General features: G+C 36.9%; 1 protein-coding gene across 1 annotated transcript in view; it reads right to left on the bottom strand.

The window, feature by feature from the left end:
• The window catches only part of LOC148946077 (E3 ubiquitin-protein ligase MIB1-like), a 167,222-nt gene that overhangs the window by 67,916 nt on the left and 79,797 nt on the right, over nt 1-19,509 (bottom strand). The window contains exon 2 of the mRNA XM_089097596.1: nt 350-569. Coding sequence (XP_088953722.1) covers nt 350-565 — 216 coding nt within the window. The 5' untranslated portion in view covers nt 566-569. The remainder of the gene's footprint in view (nt 1-349; nt 570-19,509) is intronic.

Raw genomic sequence — 19,509 nt, 5'->3', positions numbered from 1 at the left:
AATTCTTGTCTTCGCGACATCTACCTAAATACGTTTGTGGAGTGAAACTAAAATCGGTGGGAAGTCAGAAAAAGTGTCCTAGGTCCACCTTTTGGGAGCTAAAACGATAAACAATAAGTGGGGGAAGGGAGAGGGCTCCTAAAATCTTTTCATGAGGACATGTACAAGAAGCAATTGTCGCCGATTGTATACTGTCAGCTGTAATTTTAGACGTTCCTCTTAATTTTTATGTAAACTAAATTTATTTTTATTTTCCTTAGAAATCACAGAAAATGTTGAAAAATAAGCCTGAAATGTAGAATCAACCAATAGTATGACAGCTCTAGTGCCATGATACTCGTATGCTTACCCTGACTATTTGTGTATGCTGTCTTTCAACTGCTAAATGGAGTGCTGTTTGAAGGTTTATATTTTGTAAGTCCATCCTTGCTTTTCCAACTCGAACGAGGAGTTCACCAACTTCGACATGGTTGTTAAGAGCAGCCAAATGAAGAGCAGTATAACCATCATCCTTTCGTTCATCCACAATCCATGGTCTTGGCAGCTTCGTTAGTAGGACTCTCATCGCACTAAAAGAAGAAAAAAAAGTAGAATAAATTGTTAATATGATCTTCATCATGTTTCCAATGGTTGTTAGCCCCAATACTAGCGATTTTTTTTTACCAGTTCTAACATACTTTTCCTTGTGATACTTTTTCATGTAATGATCTCTAGTGATTTATTTATAAAAATAACTATCTTGGTGTATTATTCAAGACCCGACAACTCCATAGCTATTTTATGAATATCGTGTTGGGTTTTAGCTGCTTATCCTTGATGCTGGGCAATCAAGTAAGGATATAATCTCACTTAACTTTATGTTTGTCGCGGTATTAGTAGAGCAATCAGTTCTTTTGTTTCTCAAATTCTTCTTCAATTATGAGAATTGCCTATGACATTCTATGAGATCTCTATATTTATGGTCAAACCACAACAATCGGCTTCTAATATCCTTTTAAGCTAAAAAAAAAGGAAAAAAAGAGAAAAATTCTAATATCACGACAATAGAAAAAGAAAATTTCCAGGGGAACCTTCGAAATGTTTTTTGGAATTATGAAAAATCTAAAGGAAGATACAACTTTTGAAAGTTTCCTATTTTCAGAGAATTTATAAGAGTAAGAATGTTGCTTAACAATTATTTAGAGATGAAAGATATGACATGCACAGTGTCAAATCACAGTCGTCGCGTGTAAAAACCATATATAACATTTACTAAATGTAGCTAAAAAGATATTTTCAGAAGAGAAAATCTTATTTTTGTAAAAATCTAAGAAATAATTGCGCGTAGAGCGTGGAAATTCCCAACGAATCACATAGTTCTACTATTAGGTCTTAATGACGTGCTTATAAAATAATTATAATTCTCCCTCCTTCTCCTACATTGAGTATATTCTTGACTTTTTTTTTAATAATTGGAGGCAGAAAGTACCCTCAAAAACTATCCCAACTGAAAGCTTCTTAACAAAAATGAGGTTTACTGCAGGTAGAACCAGGGCTTGAGCATTATTATTGTTTTTGTCATGGACCGCCTCATCAAAATAAGTTAAATCTCAGCCCACAAGGGTCCATTGCTTCACTCCTCCAAAACAGTGTTTTTCAACCTGTGAGTCGCGACCCCGCGAGGTCGAGAGAAATTAGTAAAACATTCAATAATTTTTTAGAAAGATAGGTATATTAATAAGACGTAAATATGATGGTCGTTATGTTATTTGTTTAAAAAAATTTTATACAGACACTAGCCAACAAAAATCTTCGAGTACTCCTCCATTTTAATGTGAAGGTCGCGCTTGATTCTTTTTGATCAATTTCTTCCATCGTGGATCCGTTTTTGCCGCATTAAGTATTAAATAGTTTTCCAAATTTAAGCGGTTTGGAAATATGATCCAGTGTGGTGCGAAAACTTTGAATCTGTTTGATAAGAGGCAAAAGGTGAGTCCATGACCCCTACTACACTAACCCCACTATTCAACAGAACTATTCAGCAAAAAGGCAGGTCTGGTAATAATTGTTAGAGAGGGCAATCCACTTCCTGTAGTATTTAGGTTTTTTTGAAGGATCCCGCATTTTTTCCTAAAGGTAAATTCTATTTAACTCAAAGCTGGTTCGTCGGGTTGTAGCCAGTTTAGCGGTATTATATTTGTAATGTTTTTCAGGCTGTTGGTAGCTCTGTTAATTGCTGCTTAGAACAGAAATAAAAAACGATAAATTCGCCCGACAGGTGAATAGCAAAACATGGTAACATCCTATAGGTTGTTACAATGTTACCGTATGGACTATGTTACCGTATAGGAACCATTACATTTGATTTCTGAAAATTTTTCTTCCAGTTTTACACTTCTGGCTGACGGCTGTAGTTGAAAAAAAGAAACACAGAAATCAAGAAAAACCACAAAAACATTGTAGTCTGCAAAAAAAAGAAAGAAAACGCTGACAGTCTTATGACCAAGCTGTTCACACTAACGATGTATCATGGCTAGAAACTCTTTGCTAAAACTTTTGGATAGCATTATAGATAAGTTAACATACCACAGGCAGCACGCTAGAGCTGCCTAAGTAAAGAACGATGTGGGCACAATGTGTTTTTTTTTTCTCCCATAACCGGGCACTTCGTATCAAAGGAGTTGTCGTAGAAACTTCGAAAAGGGCTCATTCGATTGGAAATTGGAGTGGATAGTGCCCTTTTTAATAGTCTAAAGTGGTTGGAGGGCAACTAGCCCCCCCCCACGCCCCCCATTCCCCCAAACACATCAAATCAAAATTTTGAGATAGCCATTTTGTTCAGCGTAGTTGATTTCCAATTAGAAAACATTTTTTTGAGGAGGATAGTTCCCCACAATCCTCGGGGCAAGGCTTTAAAGTTATGCCCTGAAGGCACATAAGAATGATGTTAGCACAATGTAATATGTACTATTTTTTTCCTTTAGAGCAGTGCACTTCATTTAGAAGGGGTCATCGTTGAAACTTCAATAGGAAATCATTCGATTAGAAATTGAGAGTTTTAGTGCTCTTTTTAATTGTTAAAAGTGATTGGAGGGCAACTAGCCCCCCCCACGCCCATAATTCCCCCAAGGTTCAATTTTGTTACAAAGAGAAATTTACAGGAATATCGAAAAATTGCCTGAAATTCAAGGAAAAATATTTCAGATCGAAGTGAAAACTAAACCATTGGAATCTCCATAGCTAAAACCCAAATATAGAAAGATTACAACCTTGAGCGACAAGGAAAATCACTTATCTCACGGGAGGCAGTGATGTATTTCCTTTTTTCTTCTTCTTCTGGCTGTATATGATCACCCCTGATGAAAAAAGGAAAAAAAGGACACATAGCTACTACCCATGCGAAAAAATAATTTTGCTTGTCACTCAAGATAGGAGACTGATTTTCCTATGTGGGATTTCTGGTTATGGTGATTCCGATGGTTCAGTTTTCTTTCCCGTCTAACGCCAAATTCGAGAGGTTTCAGGCTACTTATCGAAGTATCCATAAATTTGTCTTCGTAATAAACTTACAGGCTTAAAGACCTATAAGACCATTAGTCTTAAAGGCTAAACATTTTTAGTCTTACTTCTGCGTTTGGCATCTATATTAGGCTATACCCAGCACCACCCCCCCCCCCCGAAAAAAATATTTATACAAATCCTACTTCTCTGCAGATCGTGACGCTGGGCTATAGAAACGTCAAATCAGTGATTTAATAAGCTGAAAAAATAATGAAAAATAGGTGTCTACATTGCTTAAACTTGCACATTTCTTTCTTTTAAAAACTCATCAATATCACTAATAGAGAAGACGAAGGCAGTGATACGTGGAGTTTACCCTTGTTTAATACTTTACATAAGGATGGTCTAGAATACTAACTTCACTACTACAGAAACACCTCACACACTTTGATTATAACTTCAATCAAGTATTTAACTACATGATTTTTATTATTAATCTTTATTATTTTTCAATAACAATCATTTAAAGTCGTCTTCGTTTATTTGAAATGCCATTGCCTCCACGAAAACCATCAAGCCAGACTTTCTACTTGACAAGCCGCAATAACTTCTTCATGATTAGGTGAATTTTGAGAATCAGCGTCCACTACGCATTTATTGGAAACAAGGTTGAAAGCAAAAACAGACATATTACATTAGCGAGCTGCAACCAATTCCAGTACTGTGGACATTCCTATTACATTGATGCCAAATCCTGATAGCACTCGGCATTTAGACGGGGTCTCGTATACTGGCCCACCGTTCATGTAATAAGCACCTTCGGGAATTTTGTCTTTTAAGCTAATTTCCCTGCCAATCTTCAGAGCTTATTCATGATATGCTTTGTTGTGCGCATCTTGCACTGCGGGGAATCGAGTTCCAAATATATCATCATTTGAGCCAACCAATGGAACTCTTCCAGTTAACCCAGGCATGCTTACATGGTCTTTTATTATCATTCTATCACCAATTTTGTAAATGGGCATTAATCCACCAGCAGCATTGTTAGAAATAAAAGTCTTAATTAATAATCACATTAAGCGCAAGACTCGGACCAGTAACGCGCAGTTCCAAGCCGGATAACCTTCATACAGATGAACTCTTGCATACACACATTCTTGGCCGTCAGGTATGGGGAGGGAAGACCCCCCCCCAATGTTTTTGGTCACTCGGTAAAAAAATCGGTAAAATCGTGGCGCTTCGCACCACGATTTTTCCAATGCCGCTAAAATTCTTTGTTCGGTTAAATAAAGACCACGTCAATACTGACACGTCAGCTACAGAAATTTTGAGCTCGATCGGTAAACACAGCAGTTTTACCGACTCCTGCCGTGATTTTACAAATGGCGTCACAACTTTCTATTTGGTTAAATAATCAGCACTAAAATAGTGACATAATATGTACCGAAATATAGATCTCGGTTGGTAAATGCAGCGGTTTTACCGACTGGTGCAGTGAATTTCCGTATTGTATTCGAAACGGACATTTTGTTAATTATATTGGTAAAAAACAGTCGGTAAAATAGCCAACCAGTCTTTCACCTATTTTGCTCCCTCCCCTCAAAACATAGTGGATAGTAACAACACTGCACACAACTGGAACATTTTTAAGAAGCCCTATAACCATTTGGCCCTTATGCCCTACAACGTTTGAAACAGAAAAATGGGGCATATTCTCATAAGGACTAATGGCTTTATTTTCTAACAAATTTCCAAGTTCACTTAAACTTGAGCCACAAATAATTCCCATCTGCCACCTGTGCTCAGTTGTAACAAATAAGAAATCAGCTTTAGCTTTGATCTTTTCATTACTTGATTCTTTTGAGCTAGTTTCCATATCAATCATTCAGAGAAGTATTACTGATACGGTTATGTCAACATCGATTTAAATTACACGATGACATAATTGCCCAAGCTTTTCCTTCGTTTTTATTTGTATTAGCAAAGGTTAAAAATTTGAGAGATCATCTCTGAAAACAACCCTTTTGGAAAGACTATTTTTTACCCGTACGTAAAGTACAAAGCAAAGTGATTCGAGGCCCTTCTTCTTCTTCATTTCCTTGTTTGAATTATTATGGATTATCCGCTTTCGAGTAATCTTATCGCCAAAATAAAATTCCACATCCTGCTTCAGGTTGCTGTAGTCGAGACCGAACCCCGGTTCCCGTATCAATACCGGTGTGTCACCACAGGTTCGATTGGATTCCTATACCGAATAATTAATTTTCTTATTTAGGGTTGACTTTCACGGCGAACCTAACAATAAACATGTATGATCTTCTGAAGAAAAAGCATAAGTATTCTTAAGATATTTCAAAATTGAGTGACTAACTTAGAACGAATAAGGGCTACCAGTTAGTCAAACATTTTCAGACAATACGATGCAAAAGGTAGTAAAGCTTAATGACTAATGAGTTTCCCAACTGTAAATCAAAATAAAAAGATCGACTGTAAAAAGTTCAGAATCAATTTTAAGAAAACATTTGAAACTAGACAGGTTTATAATTTGCAACATCGTCACCACAGAGATCGAAGATCTCTGGAGGACATAAGTGCCTCTGAGGAAACTGGTCAAAGCTAGGGCAGTAAACTAATAGTCTACTGGAAAAATCAAGTAACAAAAAGTCGGAGACGAGAAAAATGGGCAAATCCATTAGCTTAGAGTTTAGTTTGACACCTCTTTAGAAGAACAGACATACATTGTGGAATCCCAAATGTGTAACTGATTACTTTTATGTATGCCACTGGCATTGTAATATTTGTATCTATGACTCAGTGTGTGTATTGGGATTCTCTCACAGATAATTGGTTCAGATATAGATTAAATAAAAAAAAAAAGTTTTTTTTAACTGAAAGTAAGGAGCGACATTAAAACTTAAAACCAAAAGAAATTATTCCGTATATGAAAGGAATACGGAACGCTCCTCAACGCTTCGCACTTTAAGCGAAAGTTTTTTATTTTTTTAAAAAATAAAGTTTTGATAAAGAGTAAAACTTTAGCGTAAAGAGCGAAGCGTTGAAGAGGGGACAACCCCTTTCATATACAAAATAATTTCTGTTTGTTTTAAGTTTTAATGTCGCTCCTTACTTTCAGATAAAAAAAACTTATTTTTTTTATTTAATTTCTGAACCTTTCGAATTAATGCAGGTTTTGATTTTGTCTCACCGTACATGAATAATTAAAACGAAATTTGTATATTAATTTGACTTTTTTTTGGCTAAATGGCTCTCTCGAAAGTTGTTTAATTTTATTTACGAACGTTTCTCTTAGTAATAAATATACTTAACTTACGGATTAACTTACATAACGAACTTCTATATTCGTATTTTTTAATTACATATTAAGGTTCGAATGCTAAGGTTCGAATTTGTTTCCAATTCTTTAAGAATGATCCCTTAATCACAAAGGCCGTTAATTAGAATAAATAGCTCTTGTGAAAGTACTAAGAAAGCTTTAGCGTAAAGAGCGAGGTATTGACTAGGGCTGAACCAAATAATATACTTAATAGTTTTTGTTCGTTTTAAGTTTTGATGTTGAAAAGTTTTCAGTTGAAAACTTGTGTTTTTTTCTGATCGTTTTTAAAATAATGCTGGGATATTCGGTGCCCCCTTCATAGCAATGTTCCTCCCCCATGGAAAGATCTTCCCACGTAACCCTCGAAACCCCCCCCCTACTAGAAAAAATCCCCCCTGAATACGTCTGTATACTTCCCAATAACCAATGCTATATGTAAACATTGGGCAAAGTTCATAACTTGCAGCCCTTCCCCCGGGAACTCTGGGGGAAAGTCATTCTCAAAGACATAGTTATTGTATTTTTCGACCATGCTGAACAAAATGGCTATCTCAAAATTTTGATTGGGTGACTTTGAGAAAAAAATGAGCGTGGGAGGGAGCCTACTTGCCCTCCATTTTTTTGTCACTTAAAAAGGGCACTAGAACTTTTACTTTCCGTTCGAATGAGCCGTCTCATGATATTCTAGAACCACTGAGTCGATACGATCACCCTTGAAAAAAAAACAAAGCAAAAAAAAAAAAAAAAATAAAAAATCAACCATGATGTTTTTTCTGGCAAAAAATGAAAAATTCCATATTTATGCAGATAGGAACTTAAAACCTCTACAGTTGGGTTCTCTAATACGCTGAATCTGATGGTGCGATTTTCATTAAGATTCTATGACTTTTAAGGGGTGTTTTTGTGAAAATAAGGCAGATTTTCTCAGACTCGTAACTTTTGATGGGTAGGTCTAAACTTAATGAAATCTATATATTTGAAATCAGCATAAAAATTTGATTATTTTGATGTATCTATTGGTATCAAAATTCCGTTTTTTAGAGTTTCGATTACTATTTAGCCGGGTCGCTTCTTACTTACAGTTCGTTACCACGAAATGTTTGATATGTTTCTCCCTCAGTTGAAATTAAAATTTTTCGAGAGGAAATTGTCGTATATTGAATTATGACCAAGAAAAGATCGTCTAAGATTGCACGTAATATTCCAGGGTTGCATGTGAAATTAAAATTGCGATTCTCGACATGAAAACAGACAATTTCTTAAGCACAAAAAGAGAAAAGTCTTTTCTTTTTAGAGCCGGTAACTCTACGATAAAGCCAAAGAAGAAAAAGTTACAGGGGTAAGACAAATAGGAGGAAAAATCAAACGAATATTTCACATTTATAAAATAAGATGTCCTAAGCGTTGAGGAAGAAAGATTTAAACCATGAATAACTTGACAAAAAAATACATAAAATCATACGAAAGTAAAAAGACAACTCAAAGTTGGTAATCGAGGAACAACACAGAAGTATAATATATGTTCGTAGATGTAGCTGCAATGGCGTATATAATAATAATTTAAGATGAAGTTTTTACCCACTATTTTACAAAAGCGTGATAAATAAACAGAAAGATAAAATTATCAAAATACGCAATAATAATCAAAAACACAAGATTATCAAAGACAGAAAAAAACATGAGAAAATTAACCGAGTCAGAGACAGAGCAATAGCGCTGCCTAAGTAAAGAAGGATGTTGGCGCAATGTATTATTTATTATTATTGTTATTTTTTTTTTTTTGGTTTCTTTTAGACCAGGCACTTTGTATTGAAGGAGTTATCGTAGAAACTTCGAAAAGGGTTTATTCGATTGGAAATTCGAAGGCCTTGTCTCTTTTTAATTACCGAAAGGGATTGGAAGGCAACTAACACCCCTTCCACGACCTCCATTTCCCCAAACACACCCAATAAAAATTTCGAGATGGTCATTTTGTTCAACATAGTTGAAAGATTTGGAAATTATGTATTTGAGGAAGGCACTCCCCCCACAGCCCTCAGGGCAAAAGTTGTAAGTTTTGGGAGCATCTAAGGTTTTTGTAGAAAGCGTTGTCGTAGTAACTTCAAAAAGGGCTCATTCGATTGGAAATTCAAAGGGCTAGTGCCCCTTTTAGAAGTCGAAAGTGATTGGAGGGCAACTAGCCCTCCTTTCAAGCCCACAATCTCCCCAAACACATCCAATCAAAATTTTGAGATAGCAATTTTGTTCAATGTAATTGGAATTTCTGGAAATTAGGTCTTTGAGGATGAACCCCTCCCCCCAAGCCCTCAGGGTAAGGGTTATAAGTTATGCCCTGGGGGCACATAAGGTTTTTATAGAAAGTGTTGTCGTAAAAACTTCATAAAGGGCTCATTCGATTGGCAACTGAAAGGGCTAGTGCCGTTTTTAATAGTTGAAAGTGATTAAAGGGCCCCTAGCCCCCCCCCCGCATGCCCACCATTTCCCCAAACACATCCAATCAAAATTTTGCGATAACCATTTTGTTCAACGTAGTTCAAAGTTCTAGAAATTAGGTCTTTGAGGACGACGACCCCGCCTCCCCTACAGCCCTCAGGGTAATGGTTGTAAGTTATGTCCTGAGGCATATATGGTTTTTATAGAAAGCGTTGTCATAAAAACTTCAAAAAGGGCTCATTCGATTGGAAATTCAAAGGGCTAGTGCCCTTTTCAATAGTTGAAAGTGATAGGAGGGCACCTAAATCCCCTCTCACGCCCACCATCTCCCTAAACACATGCAATCAAAATTTGGAGATATCCGTTTTGTTAAACGTAGTTGACAGTTCTGGAAATTAGGTCTTTGAGGATGATGACCCCCTCAGAGCCCTCGGGGCAAGAGTTGTAAGTCATTCCCTGGGGGCATGTAAGGTTTTTATAGAAAGTGTTGTCGTTGAAACTTCAAAAAGGGCTGATTTGATTGGAAATTGAAAGGGCTAGTACCCTTTTTAATAGTCGATAATGATTGAAGAGTAACTAACGCCCTTCTCACGCCCACTATTTCCCCAAACACATTCAATCAATATGTTGAGATAGGCATTTGGTTCAACGTAGTTGAAAGTTCTAGAAATTTTGCCCTTGAGAATGACAAACCTCAAAGACATAAGGGCATAAAAACACGTTATTTGCCCTGGGGGCATACGAGTTTCTATAGAAAATGTGTTCGTAGAAACTTCAAACAGGGCTCATTCGATTGGAAATTGAAAAGGCTAGTGATCTTTTTAATAGTAGAAAGTGATTGGAGGGCAACTAATCCCCCTCTCGCGCCCACCAATTGCCTGAACACATCCAATCAAAGTTTGGAGATAGCCATTTTTTCTGGAAATTAAATCTTTAAGGGTGACACCCCCCCCCACCTCCCTCAGGCAAGAGTTGTAAGATCAGATGAAGCTAGGGCTAACCTGAAAATATTTTAGTTTCAAAGATTGAATTTTAATATGAGTTATTTTATATTCGTTTTTTTTCTTCATTGCTTTTGCTGAGAATGACCCATGGATATAGGGTCGAAATATTCATTCAGAGTTGCTTTGCACTGTCTTATATATATATATATATATATAAAAATTCCCAATTGTTTTACTTGTTGGTTATTACTGTAAGTTATGCCCTGGGGGCAAATAAAGTTTTTATAGAAAGCGTTGTCGTAGAAACTTCAAAAAGGGCTCATTCAATTGGAAATTGAAAGGGCCAGTGCCCTTTTTAATAGTCAAAAGTGATTGGAGGTCAACTAACCCCACTCTTATGCCCAACCTTTCCCCAAACACATCCAATCAAAATTTTGAGACAGCCATTTTGTTCAACGTAGTTGAAAACTTTGGAAAGTATGTCTTTAAGGATGACGAACCCCCCACACCCCTCAGGGCAAGGGTTCTAAGTTATGCCCCAAGATAGCGCTGTCGTAGGTTTTTTTTTATAAATAGCGGTGTCGTAGAAACTTCAAAAAGGGCTCATTAAATTGGAAATTCAAAGGGCAACGGCCCTTTTTAAAAGTCGAAAGTGATTGGAGGGCAACTAGCCCCCCTCTGACGCCCACCATTTCTCCGAACACATCACATCAAAATTTTGAGATAGCCATTTTGTTCAACACATTTTAAATTTATGTACCTTTTTTCTTTGAGGATAACACCCCCCCCCCCACCCCAGACCTCTGGGTAAGGGTTGAAAGGGCCCTTTTTAATTGTAGAAAGTGATTGGAGGGCAACCAACCACCCCTCTCAGATCCACTTTTTCCCCAAACACATCCAATCAAAATTTTGAGATAGCTATTATTTTCAACGTAGTTGAGAGTTCTGGGAAATTGGGACTTTGAGGATGACATCCCCCCCCCACAGCCCTTGGGGCACGGGGGGTAAGTTATGTCCTGGGGGCATAGAAGGTTTTTATAGACAGGGTTGTCGTAAAACTTCAAAAAGAGCTCATTCGATTAGAAATTGAAAGGCCTAGTGCTCTTTTTAATAGTAGAAAGTGATTGAAGGGCAACTGACCCCCCTCTGAGATCCATCATTTCCCCAGAAACATCTAATCAAAATTTTGACATAGCTATTTGTTCAACGTAGTTGAAAGTTCTGGAAATTAGGACTTTGGGGATGAAGTTTTTATAGAAGGTGTTGTTGTAGAAACCTCAAAAAGGGTTCATTCGATAGGAAATTGAAAGGGTTAATGCCCTTTTTAATAGTCGAAAATGATTGGAGGGCAACTCATCCCCCTCTAATGCTCACCATTTCCCCGAACAAATTCAATAACAATTTTGAGATAGCCATTTTGTTCAACGTAGTTGAAAGGTCCGGAAATGATGTCTTTGAGGATGGCGATCCCCACACAGATCTCAGGGATAAGGTTTTAAGTTATGCCCTGGGGGCATATGAGGTTTCTACAGAAAGCGTTGAAGTAGAAACTTCAATATGGACTCATTCAATTGGGAATTGAGAGGGCTAATGCCCTTATTAATAGTCAAAAGCGATCTGAGGTCAAATGCCCTTCCCCCACGCCCATCATATCCCCGAACACTTCCGATCTTCATATTAACATAGCCATTTTCTTACACCTAGTTGATGGGTCTGGAAATTAGATATTTGATTCTGACACCCCCTCCCCCCCCGCCCTCAGGGCTAAGGGGGTAATTTATGCCCTGGGGGCATATAATCTTTTTATAGAAAGCGTTGTCGTAAAAACTTCAAACCTTGGCTCATTCGATTGGAAATTGAGTGGGTTATTGCCCTTTTTAATAGTCAAAAGTAATTCGATGGAGAATCCCCCCCCCACGGCTCACAGTTCCCCAAAAATGTCCGATCATCATTTTGATATGGCTATTTTGTTCAACGTAGTTGAAAGGTATGGAAATTATGTCTTTGAGGATGACAACCCTCCCCCTATAACCTTCAGGACAAGGGTCATAAGTTACGCCCTTGGGGCATATAAGGTTTTTATAAAAAGTTTCGTTGTAAAAGCTTCAAAAAGGGCTCATTCGATTGGAAATTGAGAAGACTCGTGCCTTTTCTATTTTTCAAAAGTAATCAGAAGGCAAATGCCCCCCCCCACGCCCATCATTTCCCCAAAAACTTTTAATCAAAATTTTGAGATAGTCCAATTTTTTCCACGTATTTGAAAGGTCAGAAAATTATGTCTTTGAGGAAAACAAATCCCCCATTCCTCAGGGCAAAGGTTGTAAGCTATGCCATGGGGGCATACAAGGTTTTTATAGAAAGCATGGTCGTATAAACTTCGGAGGGGGCTCATTGGATCGTTAATCAGACGCTCTAGTGCTCTTCTTAAGAGTAAAAGTTACCGGAGGGCGGCTAACCCCCCCCCCTTCCACACCACCACACATACACGTTGCATTATCCCGAAATGCATGTAATATAAATTTTGAGATAGCCATTCTATTCAAAATAGTCTAAATATCATGTAACAAGGCTTTTGGGGTTGCAACAAACCCCAGAGATTAGAGGCAAGGGTTGTAAGTTATGGCCAGGGGTATTTAAGGTTTTTATGGAAGGGATGGTTGTTTAACTTTAGAAGATGCTCAGTCTTTTTCCCTGAAAAAGAGTATGTCAATATGAAACGAAAAAAAATTAATTAAAAAAAGTTTTTACCAAAATAAGTTTATAAAAAAAGTAAAGAACTCCATTAAACCAAAAATGAACAAAACTAGAATCAAATAATCAGCCAAGCATGCAACTACCACATATTACTATCAATAAATGAATGAAACCCAAGAAAAACAGAAATTAAAATAAATAGCAACTCAAAACGAGCAGAAATTAATATGAGTAGGGTTCTAAACCCCTATGCTTTCTAAAAGCCAGAATATAATTTGTACTTTACAGAAAAAAATATTTAAAATTTTTCATTTTTATATCTTTAAGAAATAAAAAATTAATTAAGATTTTAAGGAATAAATACTAGCATATGTATATTAAACTGACAATACATATTTTTTTCTGTAAATACATTTGAATTTTTTTCAGTAAAGTACAAATCATATTTTGGCTTTTAGAAAGCATAGGGGTTTAGAACCATACTCATATTAATTTCTGCTCGATTTGAGTTTGACTCTGTTATTTATTTTAATTCCTGTTTGTTTTGGGTTTCATTTATTTATTGATACTGGTTTGTGGTAGTTGTATGCTTGGTTGATTATTCGATTCTATTTTTGTTAATTTTTGGTTTAATTGAGTTCTTTACCTTTTTTTTTGAAACACTTATTTTGTGGAAAAAGTTTTTTTTTAATTAATTAAGAGAAAGGCGGATAAGACGGTAAAGCTGACCAAAACTCTCCAGTGCCTCATTAAATAATTTAGAGCTTAACAACTGGAATTTTTAAATGATATCTGTTACTGAATATAAAGTAATAAATTTTCTATTGCGGCGTCAGTCAGCACCGTCCTGCTGTATGGAGCGGAGACGTGGCCAGCTGCCAAATCTATCCTCAGCGCCGTCGATGTCGCTCAGACGAAAAATCTCCGAAGAATCGAAAGACTTCACTGGACTGACCTCGTTAGCAACCAGACTCTCCTATCACGTACAGCTCAAACTCCTTTCTCACCGCAGCTCTCCCCGCTTACTGTGCGGTGGTATGATAACCTCCTGTACATGTCACGCGACACCACAGCACAGGTTAAATTTTACTTTGACCCCCTCAGCAATGGATGGACACGATCCAGAGGACACCCACCCACTAGGTGGAAATACAAAGCCAATGAATTCCTCACCCAAGCCCACATCCCGGTGGAAGAAGCTGCGATCCTGGCAAGCGATAGGTCAACCTGGAGGCGCCTAGTCTCATCGTTCTCTACGCCGAACCCTCGGCAGGAGCCTTAAGTCAAGTAAGTCAAGAAAGATAGAGAGGAAAAAAAAAATTTAAGATACCCTTAATAGACTGTCGTGACTCGTACTAAATCCCTAGGATTAAAAATAATAAGTCTAGATAAAGCTCATCTTCTATAACGACTCCGGTTCCGAACAATTTTCAAATAGCCTAGCTTAAGTTTCATTTTAACATCCCTAACCTGAGACCAGAACAAACTTAGTGATCTACAAACAGTGAGGCCTAGCCAGAAGAAAAAATATACTGGTGGAATAAGAAAAAGGTTACAAACGTTGCAAGGAGGGAGATCCTACAACACCAAGATCCGATAGTTGTAACCCAACAAAGAGCGAACCACAGTCCACAGTAACCGAAAGTTAACAAACACGTTTTGAAAAAAAAACTGCATAGCAAGTAAAAATGACCGCTTAATGATGGCAAATATTATTTAGGTTTATCTTTGCAGTAAAAGTTTATCGCGAGAATAAACTTACGGGAATTCCGAAGAAGGGCTTCAAACCCCTAAAATATGGCAGCAAATCAAAATGCAAAGTGCACCATTGGAATCAATAGGGTCGAAAAACCTTAATCGGAGGGCGGATGAAGATTCGCTAGATGTTTTCCAGAGAAATTGCCCACGGATTGTTCTTGGAACCCCGGCTGATAGACCGTATTTCAAACAGTAGGTTGTACAAACAATAAGGTTCAATCCCGCTTTCTAGGACTATAACGAAAGAAAGGCTGAGATGGCTAGGGCACATTCTGAAGATGAAGGATGACAGATCGCCGAAGATTGTCCTTTTTGGCCAACTGTCTAGGGCTTAACTAAAGTCAAGTTGTCATCGTCTGGGGTGGGAGGATGTCATAAAGAAAGATTTAAGGAAATGGGAACTTCCCGGGAGGGTGTAAAGAGGGAGGCTTTGAATAGATTGGGACGGAGGAGGAGCGTGCGTAGCTGTGTTGGCCTTAGGGGGTTTGGTGCTGCAGCAAGTTGTTAGTAGTTAGTAGTAGTAGTACATTCAGCAACATGTAGGTGGTAGAATACTGGGACAAGACTTGTTTGATCGTAAGTCATAATATCTATTACCTTTTTTAAGTAACAAAATAGATCGTCTTGACGTTTTCTGCCATTTTGTAAGAGAATGCATCAACTTTTGACATAGAGGACCTAATTGCTAAGAAATGCATATTTGAAGATCACCAATCATTTTTCATGGTCTAAAAACCTAAATCTGGGATTTTTAGCTTCTCATCTTGAAAAAGGAGGAAAATGGTGCTTTGTCTGGTTAGCATCCATGTTCTCGTTTCTAATTTAAATTTTGTTTTCCACCAGGGCTTGCAGGCTACCAAAAGATCACGGAAACACGTATAATAACTCATAAGCAACTGCTCCACTCTACGTGCCTCTTACAAATTTGTCTAATAACTCCATAGTAAAGTACCACAAGGCATCGAAAATAGAACTTTGTGGGGCTATTTCAGAAGTGGAAAGGCTGGAAATGTCACTCAAACATGGGAGAAACCCTTCTTAATCCATTATGATGCCAATTTGTTTCCTTAAATCTTTGTCGCATTTTCTTAATTCTTTCCCTCCATTCATTATGTTTATTCTCTTTGAATTACTTGATGTCAAAATTTCTTCTAATTTCAAATGGGTATCCATGTTGAAAATGTCACCCATAAAGCTGATTCGGATTTCTGCCTCCTTAAGCTCCTAAATAAATTTGGCGTCCCCCTTCTCATTCTTTAAAGATTAATAATTCCTTTATCTGCAAGCATCTTGAATATGCTTCTCCAGTTTGGCATCCTGGAATCTCCCAAGAAGCAGACAAAATTGAATCCATCCAATGAAGAGCCCTATGAATAATTATCCAAGAAGGTAAAATTCCACTCTCTCTCCTTCTTGAGTACAGCAGAGGTACGATTCCGCCTTCATTTTTCAAAAGATGCAATGACAAATCTTTATCTTGTTCCCGTTCGCTTTTTATAATATTTAGACAAAAAAACAAGAAAACAGATAGCATAAAAATGAACTTTTCTTGCCCCCCCCCTCCGCAAGTAAATTCGAAGGATTCCGAATACAATTCCACCTATATACACACAATAACTGTACTGGTAAATGACAAAAGTCAAACACTTATGCTATAAGAAAAAATGAATTTTAGAACAGAAGGTTCTATTCCATTGCATTCTGTTTTTGGCAGAGTATCTTCAAGAGTAATGAAAAAAAAAACAAATAGCTCAAATGATTCAGATTTACGTCATTTGCAGATTCAAAGTCTTTGGAAGATAATTACATTATCAAAATCTATAAAACCGACCTCCAAACTGTTCCTATTCTAAATGCCAATATAAACATGGTGAATTTTCTGGCATTTTCTCTCAGAATAAAACAAGTAATTTAAAATGTAATTCCAGTAAGTCTTGAATCGTTGCTAATTTTAGAATTCATTCTGGAAATGTTCCTACACCAGCACCTTGCATTGATATAAAGGGACTACGAGCTGTTTATTGTAGGTGAAACATAAGATTCATCATTTCAGTCGTTTTCTTGTTTTTCTTTTTTCGGAGGGGATATTATCAAAGTCAATATTTATAGAATTCTAAAAACTAGTGGCTTTGATCACAAAATTAATCCCCTTCGCCCAAAAAACTAGATATTTTCTTAGAAAAAGAGAATTCTATGACTAGCTTCCTTAAAATAAAACACTAATTTATATGTCTCTCAATAGTCCAAAAGTCAACATGATTTTTCAAATCCATTAAATAAACCTACAGGTTTTACGTCTGACATTCCTTAAAGTTTTGCAAAAGATATCTGCAACTTCGTCACGTAACTAAAGGGTCTAAAGGGCATCTGGTAGTCGTTGTCTCTAAGAAATTTCGTATAGAAAATTCAATTCTTTTCTTAAAAATGGAAATAAATAAATGAAATTTTGTACATTAGGTATTTTGTTTTCCCCCAAATCGCATTCCTTAGTTTTCACGTACTAAAGGGGGAAGGAGATGGATTATACAAGAGGTGGATTGCAATACTCCTGTTAAAGATGTTCGGCCGTGGAAATTTCAATAGTCCCCATGTCATGCATCCCAGCCTTTCCAAAAGAGGAATGACACCAAAAAGTTCCATATGGCAGTATAGTACTTTACGAAGGAGTTATGAAGACGGATTTATAAGACAGGAGCCCTTAACTAAGCCAATAGGCATATCTTTACGACCTTGCGGTATCTTTCTAATCCCGGTAGACAAAAATCCAAAACTAACGCTACATAATATTATCAATTTATAGGTATGATAAAAAAATCTATTTCTTCGTTTTTTCAAGATGGGGGAGGTGGGTCATCCCTCCATTTAAGGTTTTCAGACTATGAGGAATCGATTGGCTTTTTTAAGATCTGCATTTCCCAGCACTTGAACCACCTTTGGGACCAAATTGAGGTTTTATGCACAAAATTACAGAAAACATCCCTTTACAGTGGTTTGACAAGAAATGGGGAAAGGAGGCTCAAAACCTTTCGCTCACGGTTTTAGACCTTGAACAATTGATTGGCTATCTTAGAACTCCCACTATCAAGCAATAATTGATGTTTTTGGCACAAATTGGCTAGAAACATCGCTTTGCTTCGGTTTTTCAACGGGTGCATGTGTGTATGTGTAAAGGGGGGGGGTCTCAAACCATCCTTTGGTCTTAGAATTTGATTATGGTGGTACAAAATGTAAAAAACACCGCCTTGCTCTGCCATGATCTCTTTTGTAAATTAAAGAGGGCACTGTGTATGGTGATTTCCGTCCGAACGAACCCTCTTTAAGTATTCTACGACCACTGGTTAAATACAACCACCCCTTGGAAAAAAAAGAAAAGGAAAGGAAAAAAGACACATCTTAGTTGTTGAATCTCTAAAGTTTCTGTGTGGTTATTCCTTGTCTATCATTTAATTTTAAAGTGGTAAATATGTTCCTCTGTTCAGATGATAGTGATATCTATATGTAAAAATGTGATTTTACTTATTGCTCAGGGTGGAGGGCTATAATACTCCTGTTAAGAATCTTGAAAGAGCTGATATCAAAGTCGCACTTTTCGTTTCGATCGAACGCCATCTCCGAGTGGTATTAGGATCTTTTCCAAGATTCTCATGAACTTGTTTTTGGAATAAACTTTTATGATAAACATTAATCGAAATAACAGTTACCATTCCTGAATCAGCAACAAAGGGCAATTCGTTCTCCCTAATTCATCTTTGCAAAACTCTTTGTACACTTCGGTTACTATGGGCTGTAGTTGGCTCTTTACTAGATTCCAGTTACCGCTGCAACCATAATTGCATTTTAGCGGTTCTTCATTGGTTTAAACCATTTCAACTTGAATATATGTCCAGAGTTGTCTGAAACCATCAAGTTTCTTACAAGGTATTATGACAAGAGACTTTAATCAGTTTGTAAGAAAATCACATGATGCCATGGCTCACGGCTATGAACCTCATAAGAAAATCAGTTGCGAAAACACGCTGTCTACGATGAATATGCGTGAAAGCTACGATGAATATGAATATGCGTGAGTAATGTACAAACTACGGTGAATATAGTATGTACTATCCAGGGGTTCCTTGAGACATGTGATTTAAGCTAAGGGTTTCACCAGGATAAATAAAATGATGAAAAACCGTTTGAAATTGTTTTTTATAACAAACAGTAAATCTGTCATCCTTTAGATTATCGTAATATCTTCTACGTTATCTTATCTCTAATTATTCTCTTTTGAATTTAATTTTCAGTTATACATTGACATAAACTTCCATTTAGTGAGTAGTCACTTTTTAAAAGCTCTTTTGAAGTAACTGTGTTCGTCTTTCAAACAGTAAACTGTTTGATTACTTTAGATACACCTTTGTTTTCGGAAAAATAGCCTGCATCTAATTAGACAAAAATAGAAGTCATAATTACATCATAATGACATATAGAGCATGGACTTTAGGATCAAAATTCGCTAACATTGGTTTTGCATGTCTTTTTGTCTCTATCATCTCTTAAAGTAACGTTTAAAAGCCAATAAAGTCACGGAAATGTGGTAAACAATCATATTAAAACCTTCTCATTGCAATGTTTTGCTAAAAAAAGAAACAAAGACAACAATTAATACAAAGCCAAAGGGGAGCTTCCGTAGAGATTTCCGCAATGGAATGGTCTCTGAATCTTAGAATCAAGATAGTCTCATTGCATTGTACAGAAGTGGAACTCAGGATAAGGATTAAGATCTTCCTGAGTCATTACTAGCACATAGGGCGTCGAATTGACGCTCCAGTTGTTGAGTCTTTTTTACAAGCAGCGAGCTTGTCGCTTAACCTTGCCGCGGCGGGA

Source organism: Artemia sp. Qi Xiang Cuo, chromosome 12 (genome assembly GCF_049724085.1).
Source record: "Artemia sp. Qi Xiang Cuo chromosome 12, ASM4972408v1, whole genome shotgun sequence".
NCBI classification, from domain to species: domain Eukaryota; kingdom Metazoa; phylum Arthropoda; class Branchiopoda; order Anostraca; family Artemiidae; genus Artemia; species Artemia sp. Qi Xiang Cuo.
This window is presented reverse-complemented; position numbering and strand designations above follow the sequence as displayed.